The 15,273-nt window shown below is 39.8% G+C and overlaps 1 protein-coding gene across 1 annotated transcript in view; it reads left to right on the top strand.

Moving 5' to 3' along the window:
- The window catches only part of ITGA8 (integrin subunit alpha 8), a 172,504-nt gene that overhangs the window by 91,660 nt on the left and 65,571 nt on the right, over nt 1-15,273 (top strand). Inside the window, exons 14-17 of the mRNA XM_082739047.1 lie at nt 6,133-6,178; nt 8,271-8,378; nt 14,502-14,557; nt 14,973-15,127. Of these exons, the coding sequence (XP_082595173.1) occupies nt 6,133-6,178; nt 8,271-8,378; nt 14,502-14,557; nt 14,973-15,127 (365 nt within the window). The remainder of the gene's footprint in view (nt 1-6,132; nt 6,179-8,270; nt 8,379-14,501; nt 14,558-14,972; nt 15,128-15,273) is intronic.

Below are 15,273 nucleotides of genomic sequence, written 5' to 3'. Positions count from 1 at the left end.
ACAACATCCCCACTAGCTGGGGATGGACTGACTGTGGGCCATCCAAACAGTGGAACACTGCTCAGCGAGAAAAAGGAGGGAATTCATGATACACCCAGTGTGGTGGAGGACCCTCAGACGCACTGAGCTGAGTGAAGGACACCAGACCCAAAAGGCTACATACGGATGCTTCCATTTCTCTGACATTCTGGAAAACAGAGGATTCCTGGGCTGGGAGGGGGCAGGTTTGAAGACAGCACAGGTAACATTTGAGGACGATGGACTTGTTCTTGATTGTCACGGTGGTTATACGACGGAATACTTTTATCAGAGCTCTTAGAACAGGACAGGAAAAGGATGCAGTTCACTGTACGTAAAATAGAGCTTAATTTTAAAAACGTTTAAAAAGAGGAAAAAATGGCCTGTAGACGTGCTTCTGGGAAGCAGCATGGTAAAATAAGAAAGTGTGTTGGCTCTGCAGCCAGACTGCCTGGGTTTAAAGTTGGCCTTGACCTCCACTCTATTTAGCTTCTCTGTATCTCATTTTCCTCATTTTAAAAATGGGAATAATTAAAGTATGTACCTCCTGGGATTATTATAACTAAGGAATTTGTATATTCAAAGGGTTTACAAAGTTCGCTTTTGCCTGACACATGTCTGCACAATTGTCCAGAAGAGCCTCAAGACAAATTCCTAGAAGTGCAAATGCGAGGGCAAAAGTCTGCATTGTCAGACCCACTGGCAAACTGCCTTCCAAGAAAACCGGGCCCCTTTACCCTCCTTCACACAGAGAGCATGAGTTCTCAGTCCTCTGCTCTCCACCCAATACTGCCGGCTATGAATCCTTCATCTCTTCCAATGGAAAGGTAAAAAGTGATATCTCATGGTTCCTTTCATTTGGATTTCTTTGCTTACTATTGAGGCTGAACATCTTTTTAGATATCTATTGGTCATAGCTAATTATTTTTATGTGAATTGCCCCTTTACAGCCTTTTTATTAGGATGTTTATAGTTTTATTATTAATTTGTGTAGGATCAGTATGAATTAAGGTTAATAATAATTAATTTTTTTTACTGTGTATCAGACATTCTTGTAAGCATTGGAAAATACTCACATTTGATCAAGCGTATACTTTATAAACATCGTCCCCTGTTTCTTTCATTTCTCTGTGGACCCTGCTTTGACTTTTTGCAAAAGAATGTACACTTTAAAATTCTTTTGTGACTTCCACATTGTTTTGGTCACATTAAGGAGGCCTTCTGTCTGGAGTAATTGTAATCTTTTTATATAACTATTAGCTGTACGTTCCCATATTTCTTAATTCTTTGGAGGTTCTTTATGGTGATTCTCATTGTCTAGGATTACTCTAAAATAGTAAATGTGTCTTAATTCCAAAATATAAAAGGAGGGCTCTGATGGCATTTTCAGCCACAGACCTATGCCTTAGCACATTTCTCAACAAGATGAGAGAGTAGGAAGGAAAGGTAAGAAAGGCTCAGAAAGCTCACCTCTTATGAAATGGAGGCACTTGGATGGCAAAAAAGACTTCCCCTAAAGGATTCTGGGTGGTCCCGCAATGCATTACTATCGCTGCTCTTCCATCAGCGCCCCTCCCCCCACCCCTAGGAAATTGCCACTCCTCCTGCCCACTTACAACCACACTCAAAACAAAGCTGATGCTTTCACATAGAACTTCTTCCAATTCTAAAATTTCCTTTCTAGATTAATCAAATCAGGCTCTATAGACCAAGTACCGCTTTAAAAGTTTGGCTCTTTTCTTTTTACTCATTTAATAATAATAATTTTGGAGAAACAGAATACAGAACAGAGGTGTAATACATCTCCTATGACCTCACATTTTTAGGGATATTTTTTCTTGCCAGCTGATCCTGCATTCATGCTAATGTTTCCCTTTATGAATCCCTAAAAGTACGCGGTTGTTTCATCAAAAGCCAAAAGGAAAATAAACTGTTTCTCAGGCAAAGTGGGGTGATAACAAAGGGCTCCAAGATTTGGGGAGTAATTTTAGATTAAGGGGAAAGAATGGATTTTAATCACCAGTTATTTCTTAAAAAAAAAAAAACCAAAAAACTGAGTCTTACGTAAAGAAAGGCAAAATTTTTTGTTTTCAGAATCTGTGTTTAAGAAGTTTCTAGAAGAGGGGTGCCTGAGTGGCTCAGTGGGTTGAAGCCTCTGCCTTCAGCTCAGGTCATGATCTCAGGGTCCTGAGATCGAGCCCCACATCGGGCTTTCCTGCTCAGCAGGGAGCCTGCTTCCTCCTTTCTCTCTCTGCCTGCCTCTCAGCCTAGTTGTGATCTTTGTCTGTCAAATAAATAAACAAAATCTTAAAAAAAAAAAAAAAGAAGTTTCTAGAAGAAAGGAAAATAAACATTAGCTAATGGTATAAGACCTGTTATCTCAAAGCAAGAAAGAAAGTTTGCAGAGTTACGAATCCCAAGTATCAGTACCAAAATTACTTTCTCTTCAGATTATCCTTTAAATTCCTAAGCATGACAGAATTATGTAAGATTAAAAAAAGTGGTGTGTATGTCCATATACCCATACGTATATCTTTATGGATGTATGCATAGTGTATAGACATATACATACAAATATCAATATATATGTATGTATGTATGTGTAAGGATTATGTAACTATATGGAAACCACATAGTATTTATTAAAAGAAATCACTTACTTCAAAAGGGCAAACTGGTTAGGAACACAAATTGGCAGATCAATTCTCCCCCTTTGAGAGATCCCAGAAATTGAAGGTCCTGAGTGTAAATGTTTCTGGCCTTCCAGCAGGCACAATACCAAGGTGGTGTCTCCAAAGGCAAACATACTTTCCTGGTAGATAACTGTTTTCTTGGCCTCTGAGTAACTGTGGCCGCATTCTCATGAAGAAAATTGTGGCTTTTTTCGCCAGTTACTTTATTTTTCCAGAGCAGTAAAATTCCCACCTGAGGCACAGGAATCAAAGTTCCTACAGGAAAAGGCCTTTTGCTTATTACTGTCAGGGGATGTCTCTCAGCTTCTTGTCTACAATGATGATCTAGTCATGATGCAGCTTCTATACACCTTTCTGGAATTTTCTAGAATCTGGAGCTTGGGTGTGTGTATACATGCATGCCTGCACACTCACATATGCAGAAATCCATCAGAATTTAACTGCGGTTTCCATGAACCTATCTTAACAACTGTCCCCTTTTCTTCATCTCTTCCATCTTTAGTACTTTATCTCATTATTACTTATTCTCCAATTTCAAGTATTTATAAAGCTCCTGTTCCCAATCTGGGCCACTGCCGGTACTATAGATGCAAAGATTCTTTCTTTCTTCTTTCATTTATTCTACCTGTACCATTCCATGAAGTAGTTGTGGTATGTGAGCCCGAAGAAAGATTCCTGCCCTGGAAAGGCTTACAGTCTTGTTTTCCTGGCCATTTCCAGAGGAGTCCATTCTTAAAACTCATCTTTATGGAGTCTCTAATCTTGGTATATTAATATTTCACCGCATTTGGAGCCAAAAACAAAGCACCTAATTCCTCTGGAATCTGTTTTCTTAATAGAACTCTCTTGTCTGGCATCAGGCCAACAGACAGACATGAGGCTAAGGGCCGCTGGTGTTCTGTGTAACTCCTGGAGAGCAGTACACAGGGAGAACAGAATTCCCATTTCCACAGATCAGTAGCTCTTCCTCCTCAACATAGCAAAAATGCACGGATATGCTGGAAGAGATGAATGTAACAAGAAAAAAATAAATGTGAAAATATTTGAGAAAGTTGAAACTGTGATACAATTTTTTAAAAAATTGGCAGACTCGGTAACGTTGGCTTCTGGCTTCGAAGACTGGACTCTTTGGAAAAGACTGTTTTATGCCGTAAGCCATAGCTGGTCACATTTTCTTTTTTCTTACTGTGTCTTTTAATCTCACAAAGAAAGAACTCCTCAAGATGAACTGGATTTGACTTCTTCGAACATTCACATATGCGCTTTTTTAAGCTACGGAGCTTTGAAGTCTAGTCTCGAACCTATGATCTGAATCTGATTCTGATTCTGTAAAACACAAGACATCTCCACTGTGGTTTTAACCTTGAAGATGTTGGAGTCCCTTTCTTTTAAAAAACAAACACTTTTAGTAAGAACTATTGTTGTCTTAGGTTGCGGTCTTCCAGCACAGACATGAAGACAAGGTTTAGAAAGCAAGCGGGTCATGGGAGAAATGGTCCAAAGAAACATTGCTAAGTGTGGAGGGAAGAAGGCCATGGGAAGGAAGATGGGTATAAAGCAGGTTGACACAGTGGGCAGCAGAAGCTGGGGCCCTTCTCCAGAGTTATCCCACTGGAGGGTAAGGAGGTGGCATTCCTTGTTATTGCCTGCTTCCATCCATCATTAGCTGAGAGCTCAGGCCAAGGGCACTTCCAGCCTCTAAAGGGAATCACGTTTGCAGTCCAATGCTGCTCCTATATCCAGGAAAGGTGAGTGCTGAGGGAACGTGCTACAAATCATTTTCCTGTGCAAACTCCATTAAACCAATTGAATTCCTTGATTGGTTTTCCATGTGGACTGTCCAGAGACATCCCCCCCCCTTTTTTTTTTTTCGTTTTCATTTCTGCTCTGCTAGGATTAACCACTTATGGTCTCAACTGTTGTAAGTTTTCTTCTGTGGCCATTATTTCCACCTGGTCCAGTTTTCTCACATCAACAACAACCAGTATAAATTTTATACTACAGATTCAGCCATTGTCATTTGTGTGTTTGTATCGTTGCATCTACCAAGAGTAACCATTATGTATTAGATTTAGGAAAACAGACTGCTTTACCCATATATTAGCCAAACACTGCAACCAGTGTGAGTATTACCCCTCAGACAGCCTATGACCGTTCTGTTGCCCAACACCGTAGACCAGCCCCACCTCTCACCTAGTGTGGTCTTCAGTGAATTTATAGGTTCACCTTCTTTTTTTTTTCTTTAAAGATTTTTTATTTCCTTTTTTTCTTAAGATTTTATTTATTTATTTGACAGAGAGAGATCACAAGTAGGCAGAGAGGCAGGCAGAGAGAGAGGGGGAAGCAGGCTCCCTGCTGTGCAGAGAGCCCGATGTGGGGCTCGATTCAAGGACCCTGAGAACATGACCTGAGTGGAAGGTAGAGGCTGAACCACCCAGGCGCCCCTACAGGTTCACTTTCTTAAGCCTCCATTTACCCACTTGCAAAATTGTGCAAAATAATGGAGGCTTCATAGCTTCTTGTTAGGAATAAAGGTCAATCCTTCTAAAGAATTCCTGGCCAAGAGTAAGTGTTCAACACGTGCTATTTATTACTATTATTATTATTGTTGTTGTTGTTGTTATTTAAGATCATTATAATGACACATCAATTAGTTCATAAACTACAGACCACTTTGCCAAGAGGATACTCACTGTCCCACTATTTATAAAGAGCAAATGCTTGTGTCAAAAGGAGGGAAGGTCAGAATGTCCCACTTTGTAATAAGACCAGCTTCCCAGCATCACTGCTGGAAGGGAAGGGAAAACAAGGTGTGTAACATGCCCGGTACATACAGGCACTAAAGGACCTGGCTCTTCCCTTTCACTTTTCTTAAGATGTAGGCCTTCAATCTACATCTTCATCTCCAGGATAGGAGAAATGGTATTATGATGCATTTTTATTTTATTTATTTTTTTTAAGATTTATTTATTTATTTGACAGAGAGAGAGAGATAGTGAGAAAGGGAACACAAGGTGGGGGAGTGGGGGAGGGAGAAGCAGGCTTTCCACAGAGAAGGGAGCCCAATGTGGGGATTGATCCCAGGACCCTGGGATCATGACCCGAGCCGAAGGCAGACGCCTAACGACTGAGCCACCCAGGGGCCCCTATGATGTATTTTTTAAAGCATTTCTACAAAGTTGGCATTCTTGAGTCCAGAAGGGATTGAGAGCTACCAGGTTGCCTGTCCTACTGAGTTACACTGAGGTTCCAACATCCTTTCCAGAATGTCTTAAGGAAGGTGTAATTTGCTGCTCTTACCAGATGAGCCTCACTCTACAATCAGCATTTCGGGATGCCCTGGATGCTATTATGAATAAGAGCTTAGATTTTTTTTCTACAAAACATGTGCATGTGTTTTGAGTTTTTGTCTTTTTTTTAGATTTAATTGTAGGTGCATTCGGAACAGGAAAAGTAGCTGTTTACAGGTACGTGGTTTGTGGCATGCAAATGTCCCTCTAATTGTTTCAAGTACATTTCCTTTTTGCCCTAGTTTCCCAGCTCTTTACTCTGGAGAACATTTAGATGCTCTTTTTAACGTTTGGAGGAAGTTTTGCTCTCAACTGTTTGCCTTTCTTTCATCTCTCTGTCTCTTTAATCTCATACCTCATGACCAAACTTCCAGCCCCTACTAACATGTTAAATGAAGATATGAATCTTAGCAGAACTTATAAAATGAGGCATTCTTTAGATGTTACTATGTCTGAATTCTTCTCTTTGGAAATGAATTAAAATGTGCTTATAGAGGAGGGGTACCAGTGGGAGGAGGTTTCTATAAATCAGGCATGGAGACTAAGTTAGGGAATGGAATGTTCCCAAGAATTAATACTCCAAAAGCAAGTACTGAACAACAGTTCACATCTGACAGGTCTAGATCCAAAAGCCTAGCCATTCCACACACTCGTGTGTAGGCTTGGGCAAGTCCCTACACCTTTCTGAGCCTCTGATTTTTTTGTTTATTGAAGAGTGGTAACAATACTTGCTTTAGAAGTTAATTTTTGTGAAGAAGATTAAGTGAGAATCTGTAGGTATCATACACAGAATCGTAAGCTATGAGTAGACAGTTGGTGCTCAAAAGTTATAGATTTTTTTCTTCTTAAAAAAACGTTTTATAGAAATTCAAAACATTAGATCAGGATATCAAAACAAAAGGCAGAGAGCAGACCCGTGTGTTCTGGGCACATCATGCTAACATAGCCTAACCCCCAGAATGGTTCTAAAGTTAGGTCTCCTCGAGTAAGTGAGATTTTCCTCCTTCATCAGTCCCAAGACATACTCATAGACTGATGTATACCCATGACTCACCACTTCGGGTTAGAATCAGATGATTGGAAAGCTCGGGTGTCTTGGGTGTCTAAAGGATGGGGCTATGCTTACAGTGTGGCCTTGATGATGCCCCACTCAGGGCCGATGAACTCATGGGCTAGTTGCTAAGGCCTAAATCCACCACCCAGTCCTCACTCCCTCCCTCCTTCACAGACACCAGCCCTACATCACGGTCTGAGGGCTGCTGCCAGCTTCCTCCTTCCCACTTTTTTTTTCCTCATAGATATTTGCCCCAGTGATTCTCTTGCACATCTAACTCACTCTTGCCCTCTGCTTTGCCAAGGACTGGAGGTAACACAATATTAAAAACAAAATTATGTAACAGAGCACAGATGAATAGTATAAAGTTTAGGAAAATTCCCAGGGGGGCCCACTGTGGTAAGTCATGCCCTAAACACGCACCATCCCAAAGCGTGGCCCTCCCTCCCCTCAGAGGAAAACTTACCCAATGCAACATCATTTCACATTGTCATTGGGAGACCGGCTCTTAGCTGTCCTACCTTGGAACAGGGCTTAAAAATTGCCCAGTCCCCTTCCCCAATGACTTACTTGCTTGTCTCATTATTGTTACCTGAGTGGTGGTGAAAATTGAGTTTGCTGTACATTTAGTTCCTCTTCTCCATCCTGGCTGCACATTAGAAACACCTGGAGGGTTTGGTTCACCTGCCGACACCCAGCCCAGACCCCCAAGGTCTTTTGACCTCTCTGAGAGCTCCTTGGGCGCTTCCAACACACAGTCAGGATTGAGAGCCACGGCTCCCGTGGAGTATGCAACCGCCCTTATGTGTTCAGCTCGATCGTCAAAGCTTGGATATTAAATTATCCATCAAAATAAGAAAACCATCAGCCCATCAGGAAACAAAACTGGCCAAACTCAAGGACTTACAGGTGTGAGTAGAGAAGGATGCGTAGATCCCAGAGCGCACCTCCCGGCAGTATCAAGCAAGTCCCCGGAGCCCACTCCATCCGCCAAGCAGCTCCGTAGATGCAGTTTTGCATGACGGACGCCCAGCGTCCTTGATCTGTATTCATGACGACCGCATGTGTTTTAAGGTAATGAGTTAAGTCTGGAGCCCACCTGTTCAGACAGGGAGACAAATTCTTAGCACAAAGGCTGGGGGCGTTGGCGGCAGCCTCTGAAAGTAGGGTGTCGCTCCCATGGCTCTTATAACCCTGTCTTCTTGCTTCTTGCAGAGCAAGGCCGGTTGTGACTGTGGATGCCCAGCTTCTGCTGAACCCAATGATTATCAATCTGGAAAATAAAACATGCCAGGTTCCAGAGTCTCTGTCCCCTGTGGCCTGGTGAGTTCACTCAGTGCTTCTCAAACTCTGATATGGATGCAAATCACCTGGGCCCCTTCGGGTAATGCCACTTCCGGGGTGGGGCGTGGGACTTGGGAGCTCAGAAAAGCCCCAGTTGGGTGTTAGGCTGAGGGTATGGTATACAAACTTGTCAAATCACTATTGTGCATGCAAAGCTAGTGTAACATTTTTTCAAAGATGCTCAAAAAATATCTTGAAGATAATAATATTCAGAGAGATTGAAGTATAAGCAGATGAGGAGAATGGCAGGTCACTTCTCAGGGTCAGAGAAGAAAGGCACAAACACAAAAAGGAGGAAAGCTAGAATATTTCTTGTACTAATCTGGAATGGGAGGCATGAATGTATACTCAAGTTTTTCAATCTATATAGATAAAAACAAATACAGATAGAGGAAAAAAATAGTTTTTCTTTCAAAAAGACTACTTCCCTAATCTACAGGCTCCAAGTGAAAGAAGCATAAAAACATTTGTGGAAATTCCCAATGTAACAAATCTTAGAGATCTCTTTTGGATCCTTGGCATGCTTAAATAAATATCAACCAAACTGAAAATAGAATAAAATACCTTGACTCTTACATTTGCATATGCTTATGGATACTGCTTTCCAAACTTTTTTTTAACAAGCTTTGGTTAAACCACTCAGTTTCCTGGGCTGAAAACACACGTCCATTTTGTGATTTAGTGTGCACAGTCAAAAAGCAAACATGATGGGGTGCCTGGGTGGCCCAGTGGGTTAACGCCTCTGCCTTCGGCTCGGGTCATGGTCCCAGGGTCCTGGGATTGAGCCCCGAATTGGGCTCTCTGCTCAACAGGGAGCCTGCTTCCTCCCCTCTCTCTCTGCCTGCCTCTCTGCCTACCTGTGATCTGTCAAGTAAATAAATAGAATCTTAAAAAAAGGGGGGGGGCAAACATGATAAAAATAGCAATTTTTGTGCTCTCACCTCTATTGTTGTGGCCCTAATCTCATTATCATGAATATTAGTAGCATTGCAGATCCTCTGGTGAGCCATAGGAGAACACCACTTCTTTCACTTTTGAAAGTGTTCCTTCTCCATCTTGATGGTCATCTGAAGGAACTACAAATGGAATTCAGTTGTAACAGAGCTTGAGAATATGCTACTTTGTTTCTCAGTATGTGGGTTCTCAAGAGTCAGAAGTCTGTCATATTGGGTAATGCCAACAGGGTATATTCTCTGAAAAAAATCAAGAAATACTTGGAGTGTTTTGAGATTTGCCCTCATTTTCCAGAAGGTGTGGTCTAACTCAGACAGGATGTTCAGTTCCTGAGAATGTCAGAATGCTGAACAAACCAGGTTTGACCCAGAGAACTTATTTCCACCCAATCTCAGTGTGTTGTTGATGGCCTTTTGACAGGAGTTCAGACCAAAGTCAAAGCCTTCCTGGGGAGAGGTCGGGGGTGGGGGTAGGGGTGTGAGGAGTACTTTGAAGAAATCTTTGAAAAAAATGTCTTTTACTGGGCGCTCCCCAATTCAGGGAGGCGTGCCCTCTCCTTCACTGGTTTTTTAAAATAGCTGGGAAATGCCCGAAGCACATTTTTAAATGGTTTAAAACCATAAAGTATTATAATGAAAACCTGATCTGAGAAAATATGTGAAAGAGCCAGTGTCTGTCCTTACCCTGGCATGATTCACTAAAATGAACTGTGGGAGCAACTTGGGCAAGAGTGCTAAGACTTCAGTATTTCCCCAAAGAGTCTGGTGTTCCCACAGTCACAACTGAATGGACCCTACTCAGGATGGGATGCTTTCAAGGATCTGAGTGTGGCACGCTCTGATATAAAGTGCGGTTTTGAACTAGATCACTTTTTCTAATGCATTTTAGTTTTTTTTTTTTTAAATACAATTTAAGTATTTTTAACAGATATGGGATTTGTTTGGTTTTATGGAAAGAGTATTACTTTGTTTCAAGAAAATGTTTCTTTTCCTGAGCTGTTTTCGTTATTGCATTTAAATCATATTATTAAGGTAAGATGGAATTTGTTATGTGGGCAAATGAATAAATACATGTCTCTTGATAATAACTTATTTCATTCTATCACATGCATTCTCTGAAAAATGTTTCATCTTCACATGCAAAAATTTAGAATTAATGATGGCTCAGGGTACTTGAAGATAAAAATTAACAGCTGGTTCAGTCTAGAAGGTGTTTCTCTGATACTTTTAAAATTTATTTTAGGAATTTAGGTCAGTATTTCCAAAATGATTGACAGGCATTTGTTGATTTGCTTTCCTAGAATATTTGTCAGTATTTGATATAATCTTGTATTCTACATTTGAAAATCATTTAAGTGAAGCCTTACTGGGAAATAGTTCTTTGCATCCATCAATGTAAATTTCTGTGTCTTTCAAATGGTTGTGTAGTTTTATTAAAGTATCTGCTACTGGCATTTTCAAATTAGAAAAAAAGAATAAAAACAGCACAATAAATATTAATATTGTTATTAATCAATTAAAAAAATAAAAAGTATTTAGTTAAAATATTTCATTTGACAAATGTGAAAGACCATCACTATTCACTTTTCAAATGTAAGAGAACCTTTTCCAATAGTCTACCTCTATGCAAAATATTTGCTAATCAGATTAAAGTGCTTAGACTGAAAAATGAGAGATGCCTGGCTGGCTCAGTCAGAGAAGCATGTGACACTTGGTCTTGGGGTCACAAGTTCGACCCCCACGTTGGATGTAGAGATTACTTAAATTAAATAAACTTTTCTAAAAAATGAATTGCTTTGTACTTTTAAATCCTGTTTCGTATCCACCTCATTCTTTCTCCGTCATGCATGGCTATGCATGCCATTAAATAACAGTATCATTATTCCAACCGTGCATTGAGTCAGGACCAGTGTCGGAGGAATTGTCATGTATTGTCCTGACTTCTAATCTATTAGAAGCACTATAGGCAAAGTTTCCTTTAGAATTTGTGTGATGAGGGTTCTGGGTTGATTTAGTGCTTTTGTTCCAATCAGACCTTTCAGACTAAGGTACCATATTGAATGTGATCAAGTTTGCAATTTTAACACTAATTAATTATAGATCACAGCTTTCCCTGACAACTCAAGGGTACTTCATAATTAGGTATAGACCTGTTAGTGGACCTAACTGTCTGATATATAAAACATACAGTGAATATATATGTATATTTTTATATGCATGTGTTTTGCTAAATTTGGAATGAATATTTCAACAAAAACATTAATTCAAAAAGATATACACACCCTTATGTTTATTGCAGCCTTATTTACAATAACCAAGATATGGAAGCAACCCAAGTGTCCATTAATAGCTGAATGGATAAGGAAGATGTGGTGTATATATTTACAGTGAAAGTACTCAGTTATAAAAAAAGAATTAGATTTTGCCATTTGTAACAACATGGATGGACCTAGAAGATATTATGCAAAGTTACTGTAAGTCAAACAGAGAAAACAAATATCTTGATTTCACTTATATGTGGAATCTAAAACACAAATGAGTAAACAAAAGAAAACCAGAATCAGACTCATACACAGAACAAACAAGTGGTTGGCAGAGAGGAGGGAGTAAGAGAGATAGGCAAAATAGATGAAGGAGATTAAGAGGTCCAGACTTCCGGTTATAAAATAAATAAGTCACAGTGATGAAAAGGACAGCATAGGGAATAGGGTCAATAATTTTGTTTTTAACTTTGTACAGTGATAGAAGGTAGCTATACTTATGGTGAGCAGTGAGTAAAATATGGAGTGGTTGAATCATCGTGTTATTTGCCTGAAACAAATATAACATATATCAACTGTATTTCAGTAATAAAAATTGTATTAATAATATTTTACTTATCAAAACTTCATAACATTTTTTGATATCTGATAGGATTATGTCTTTTTGTTTTAAGTAGGGTCCCTGCCCAATGTGGGGCTTGAACTCAGGACCCTGAGTTCAAGAGTTATGTGCTCTACAGACTGAGCCAAGCAGGCACCCCAGTAATAAAAATTGTCTTGTATGGGCTATGGTGAGTGCTGTGAAATGTGTAAGCCTGATGATTCACAGACCTGTACCCCTGGGGCAAATAACACATTCTAATGTTAATAAAAATAATTTAAAAAAATAAAAAATAAGAATTTTCTTAAAAAGTGAATACTTTGGTTTACTACTATAAGATTTTGAGGTTTTCCTTTTAGATCAGAATAAGGTTCTTGGAATATTTTGACTTGGCAACTCTTTTCTGTAAAAGACCTTTTTAAACTGGCAGGTGTAGGCTGAGGTACTGTTATTAATAACTCAGTAAGCTGTACAAGGTATTTTAAAGTTGTATGAACAAAGTCACAGTCATCCAGTTACTGTTAGGGAGGTAACAAAGAGGAAGAACTAAGAAAGAAATAGAGAACAGCACTGACACATAATTGATATAATTCATAAATCACCTGCTAACATCATTTGTCCACCAAACACTTTCTCACAAGGAAAAAACAAGGTCCAACTCCAGAGCTTTAATTTACTTCTTTTACAAAAACTTCATTGCTTTTGAATGGTTCATGTTCAACAAAATACCATACATAAAATTCTTTTAATTCACATAGGCTGATGATTTCATTACAAAGAGGAATTTCTCTTGTAAAAGTTAATGAACTGATTTTGACAAGTAACCAGGTACTTCCCCAAAAAAGTGGGACATGGAAAAACATTTTGAATTTGAAAGCCAGACATGCTACAAAATCTAAAGATAGGGTTAACTTCCATCTTTCTTAAGTAATTCTAATTGAAGTAGAAGTGGGCTGGAATTTGTGATTTCTCGGGGGAAGGGATCCAAGCACTTGTAACAGCAGACATCTCAGGAAACTATTGGCTTAATGGCATGTGGCAAATTATTTACCCCGAAGGGAGACATTGACTGAGGTCACGGCAGATAGATGAGTCCCAGATGTGACACATTTTCATTATATTCAACGCAGGAAGCTGACACATAATTAAAGTATGATTAGGGCTTATTTATAGTTTTGGGATGCTGTTGAAATATTCAAATCCCACTATGGTACATTATTAGTAAAATCGTTAAGACTGTCTTTGAGTCACATTTAAGTATTTTCTTATAGTTTTAATTTCTTCAAAATGTGAAAAAGCCCCATCTCAGATGCTGCCTTGTGAGGGCCTGACGTTTTTCAGGAAAGATGTGAGCACATGCTGCAAAGCCAGGTAGAGACCACGGGTCATTTCTCCTTCCCTCTTTGGCCACAGAACAGGTCCCAGGGCAGGTCATCCTACAAGCTGTGGCGACGTCTCTCTGGATTGAATTTAGGTCATGTTCTAGGCAAAACCATAGAGTGTTTCTTGTCCACATCTGCCCTCTTTTTATTGTGCCTACACACCGCATCATTGTGTCTACCTACCAGGAGACAGCCTTCCTCTGCTTCTCGTGTTCTTTTTCTCTCCCCCCCGCATCCCACCTCACCCTCCTGTAGGATCTCTGCCTCAAGTTGTACCTACACCCAGCAAGTTAACCACCAAGTTCCCTCCTCCTCCTAAGCCGAGTGGGGATACGACTTAATCATCCCATGGTGCTCCACGCTTCTGAGGGTGAAATCCAAACTCTTTAACATGACTTTTCAAAGCCTCGTTCCCTGCAGACTAACCCAACCAGCCTGGCCTCCTTGGGCTTCCCCACCTTGCTCCAAAGCTCCAACCAAACAGAATTCCTGCGGGTTCCTCAAATGGACTCATGTTCTTGCTCAACCCCAGGCTCTGTACTGCCTAATTCTTCCCTCTCTAACACAGGGGACGTATTCATATGTATTTATGGAATAAAAGCAGCAAGTAATTGATTACTTAATCCACTAATCAAATCAGTTACCTTCTAGTAATACTTTAAAGTATTATTTTCCGATATATTAATGTTACCCATCTTAATTCGATGAGTGTTGTGGTCCACTGGTGAGATAGATAGATAGATCGATCTTACAAATACATGTCTCTTTAGGTAGTTGTTTTTGTGTATAATGAGAAGTACAGAGGAAAAATGATGTATTCATTTTATCTTGGGTGAGATAAGGTAAGATCTCTACTTCAGATTCAAAACTTTACTAACCAATACATTATTGACTATTTTCCATAGCTTCTCTTTAAGAGTATGTGCGTCTGTAACAGGCCAGAGCATTTCAAATACAGTAGGTGAGCATGTTTTCATTTCTACACTCCTCCGTTATAGTAGGCAAAACTAGCAATAAGCATTTCTCAGCACAGACCATAGAAAACTTTGATAGAGTCATTTTTTTAATATGAAGATTTCTACTGTATATATGGAAACATCTACATAACTATTACTTGAATGATTGGCATTAATATTATCTGCAAAAAGAAATATAATAATGGGGGGTGGGAAATGACTGTGTAAAATCATGACAAAACAAGTTTCTCAGCTTTGAGAGTGTTTTCTCAAACTTTTTTCAGCTTGTGTATCGTTTCTGATCCAACTATGAAAACAATGTTTTCTGAATAAGCAAGTTGAAATAGAAATTCATTTGAGCGCTGCATTCACGGAATACTTTTCCTTTCCCGATTGTGTTTGCTTTATTTCTGGCCCTAGGTCTGACTGCAGAGGTGCACTTGGACGCCCTGAAACAAAAAGGAGCCATAAAGCGCACACTCTTCCTTGACAATCATCAGTCACATCGCATCTTTCCACTCCCCGTAAAGGGGCAGAAATCCCTCCAATGCCAGGATTTTGTCGTTTACCTCCGAGTAAGTGTTCCAGAATCTCCTCTCTGGCCTCTAAGATTCAGATTCAGATTCCAACCATTTTTCTCTAGTGACTCATCATACTTGTGGACAGATATCCACGTCTATTTTCCTTTTATAGGAGCAAACTTTATTATAAGGTCCCTTGC

This window comes from Mustela nivalis, assembly GCF_964662115.1.
Source record: "Mustela nivalis genome assembly, chromosome: 7".
NCBI lineage: Eukaryota > Metazoa > Chordata > Mammalia > Carnivora > Mustelidae > Mustela > Mustela nivalis.
This window is presented reverse-complemented; position numbering and strand designations above follow the sequence as displayed.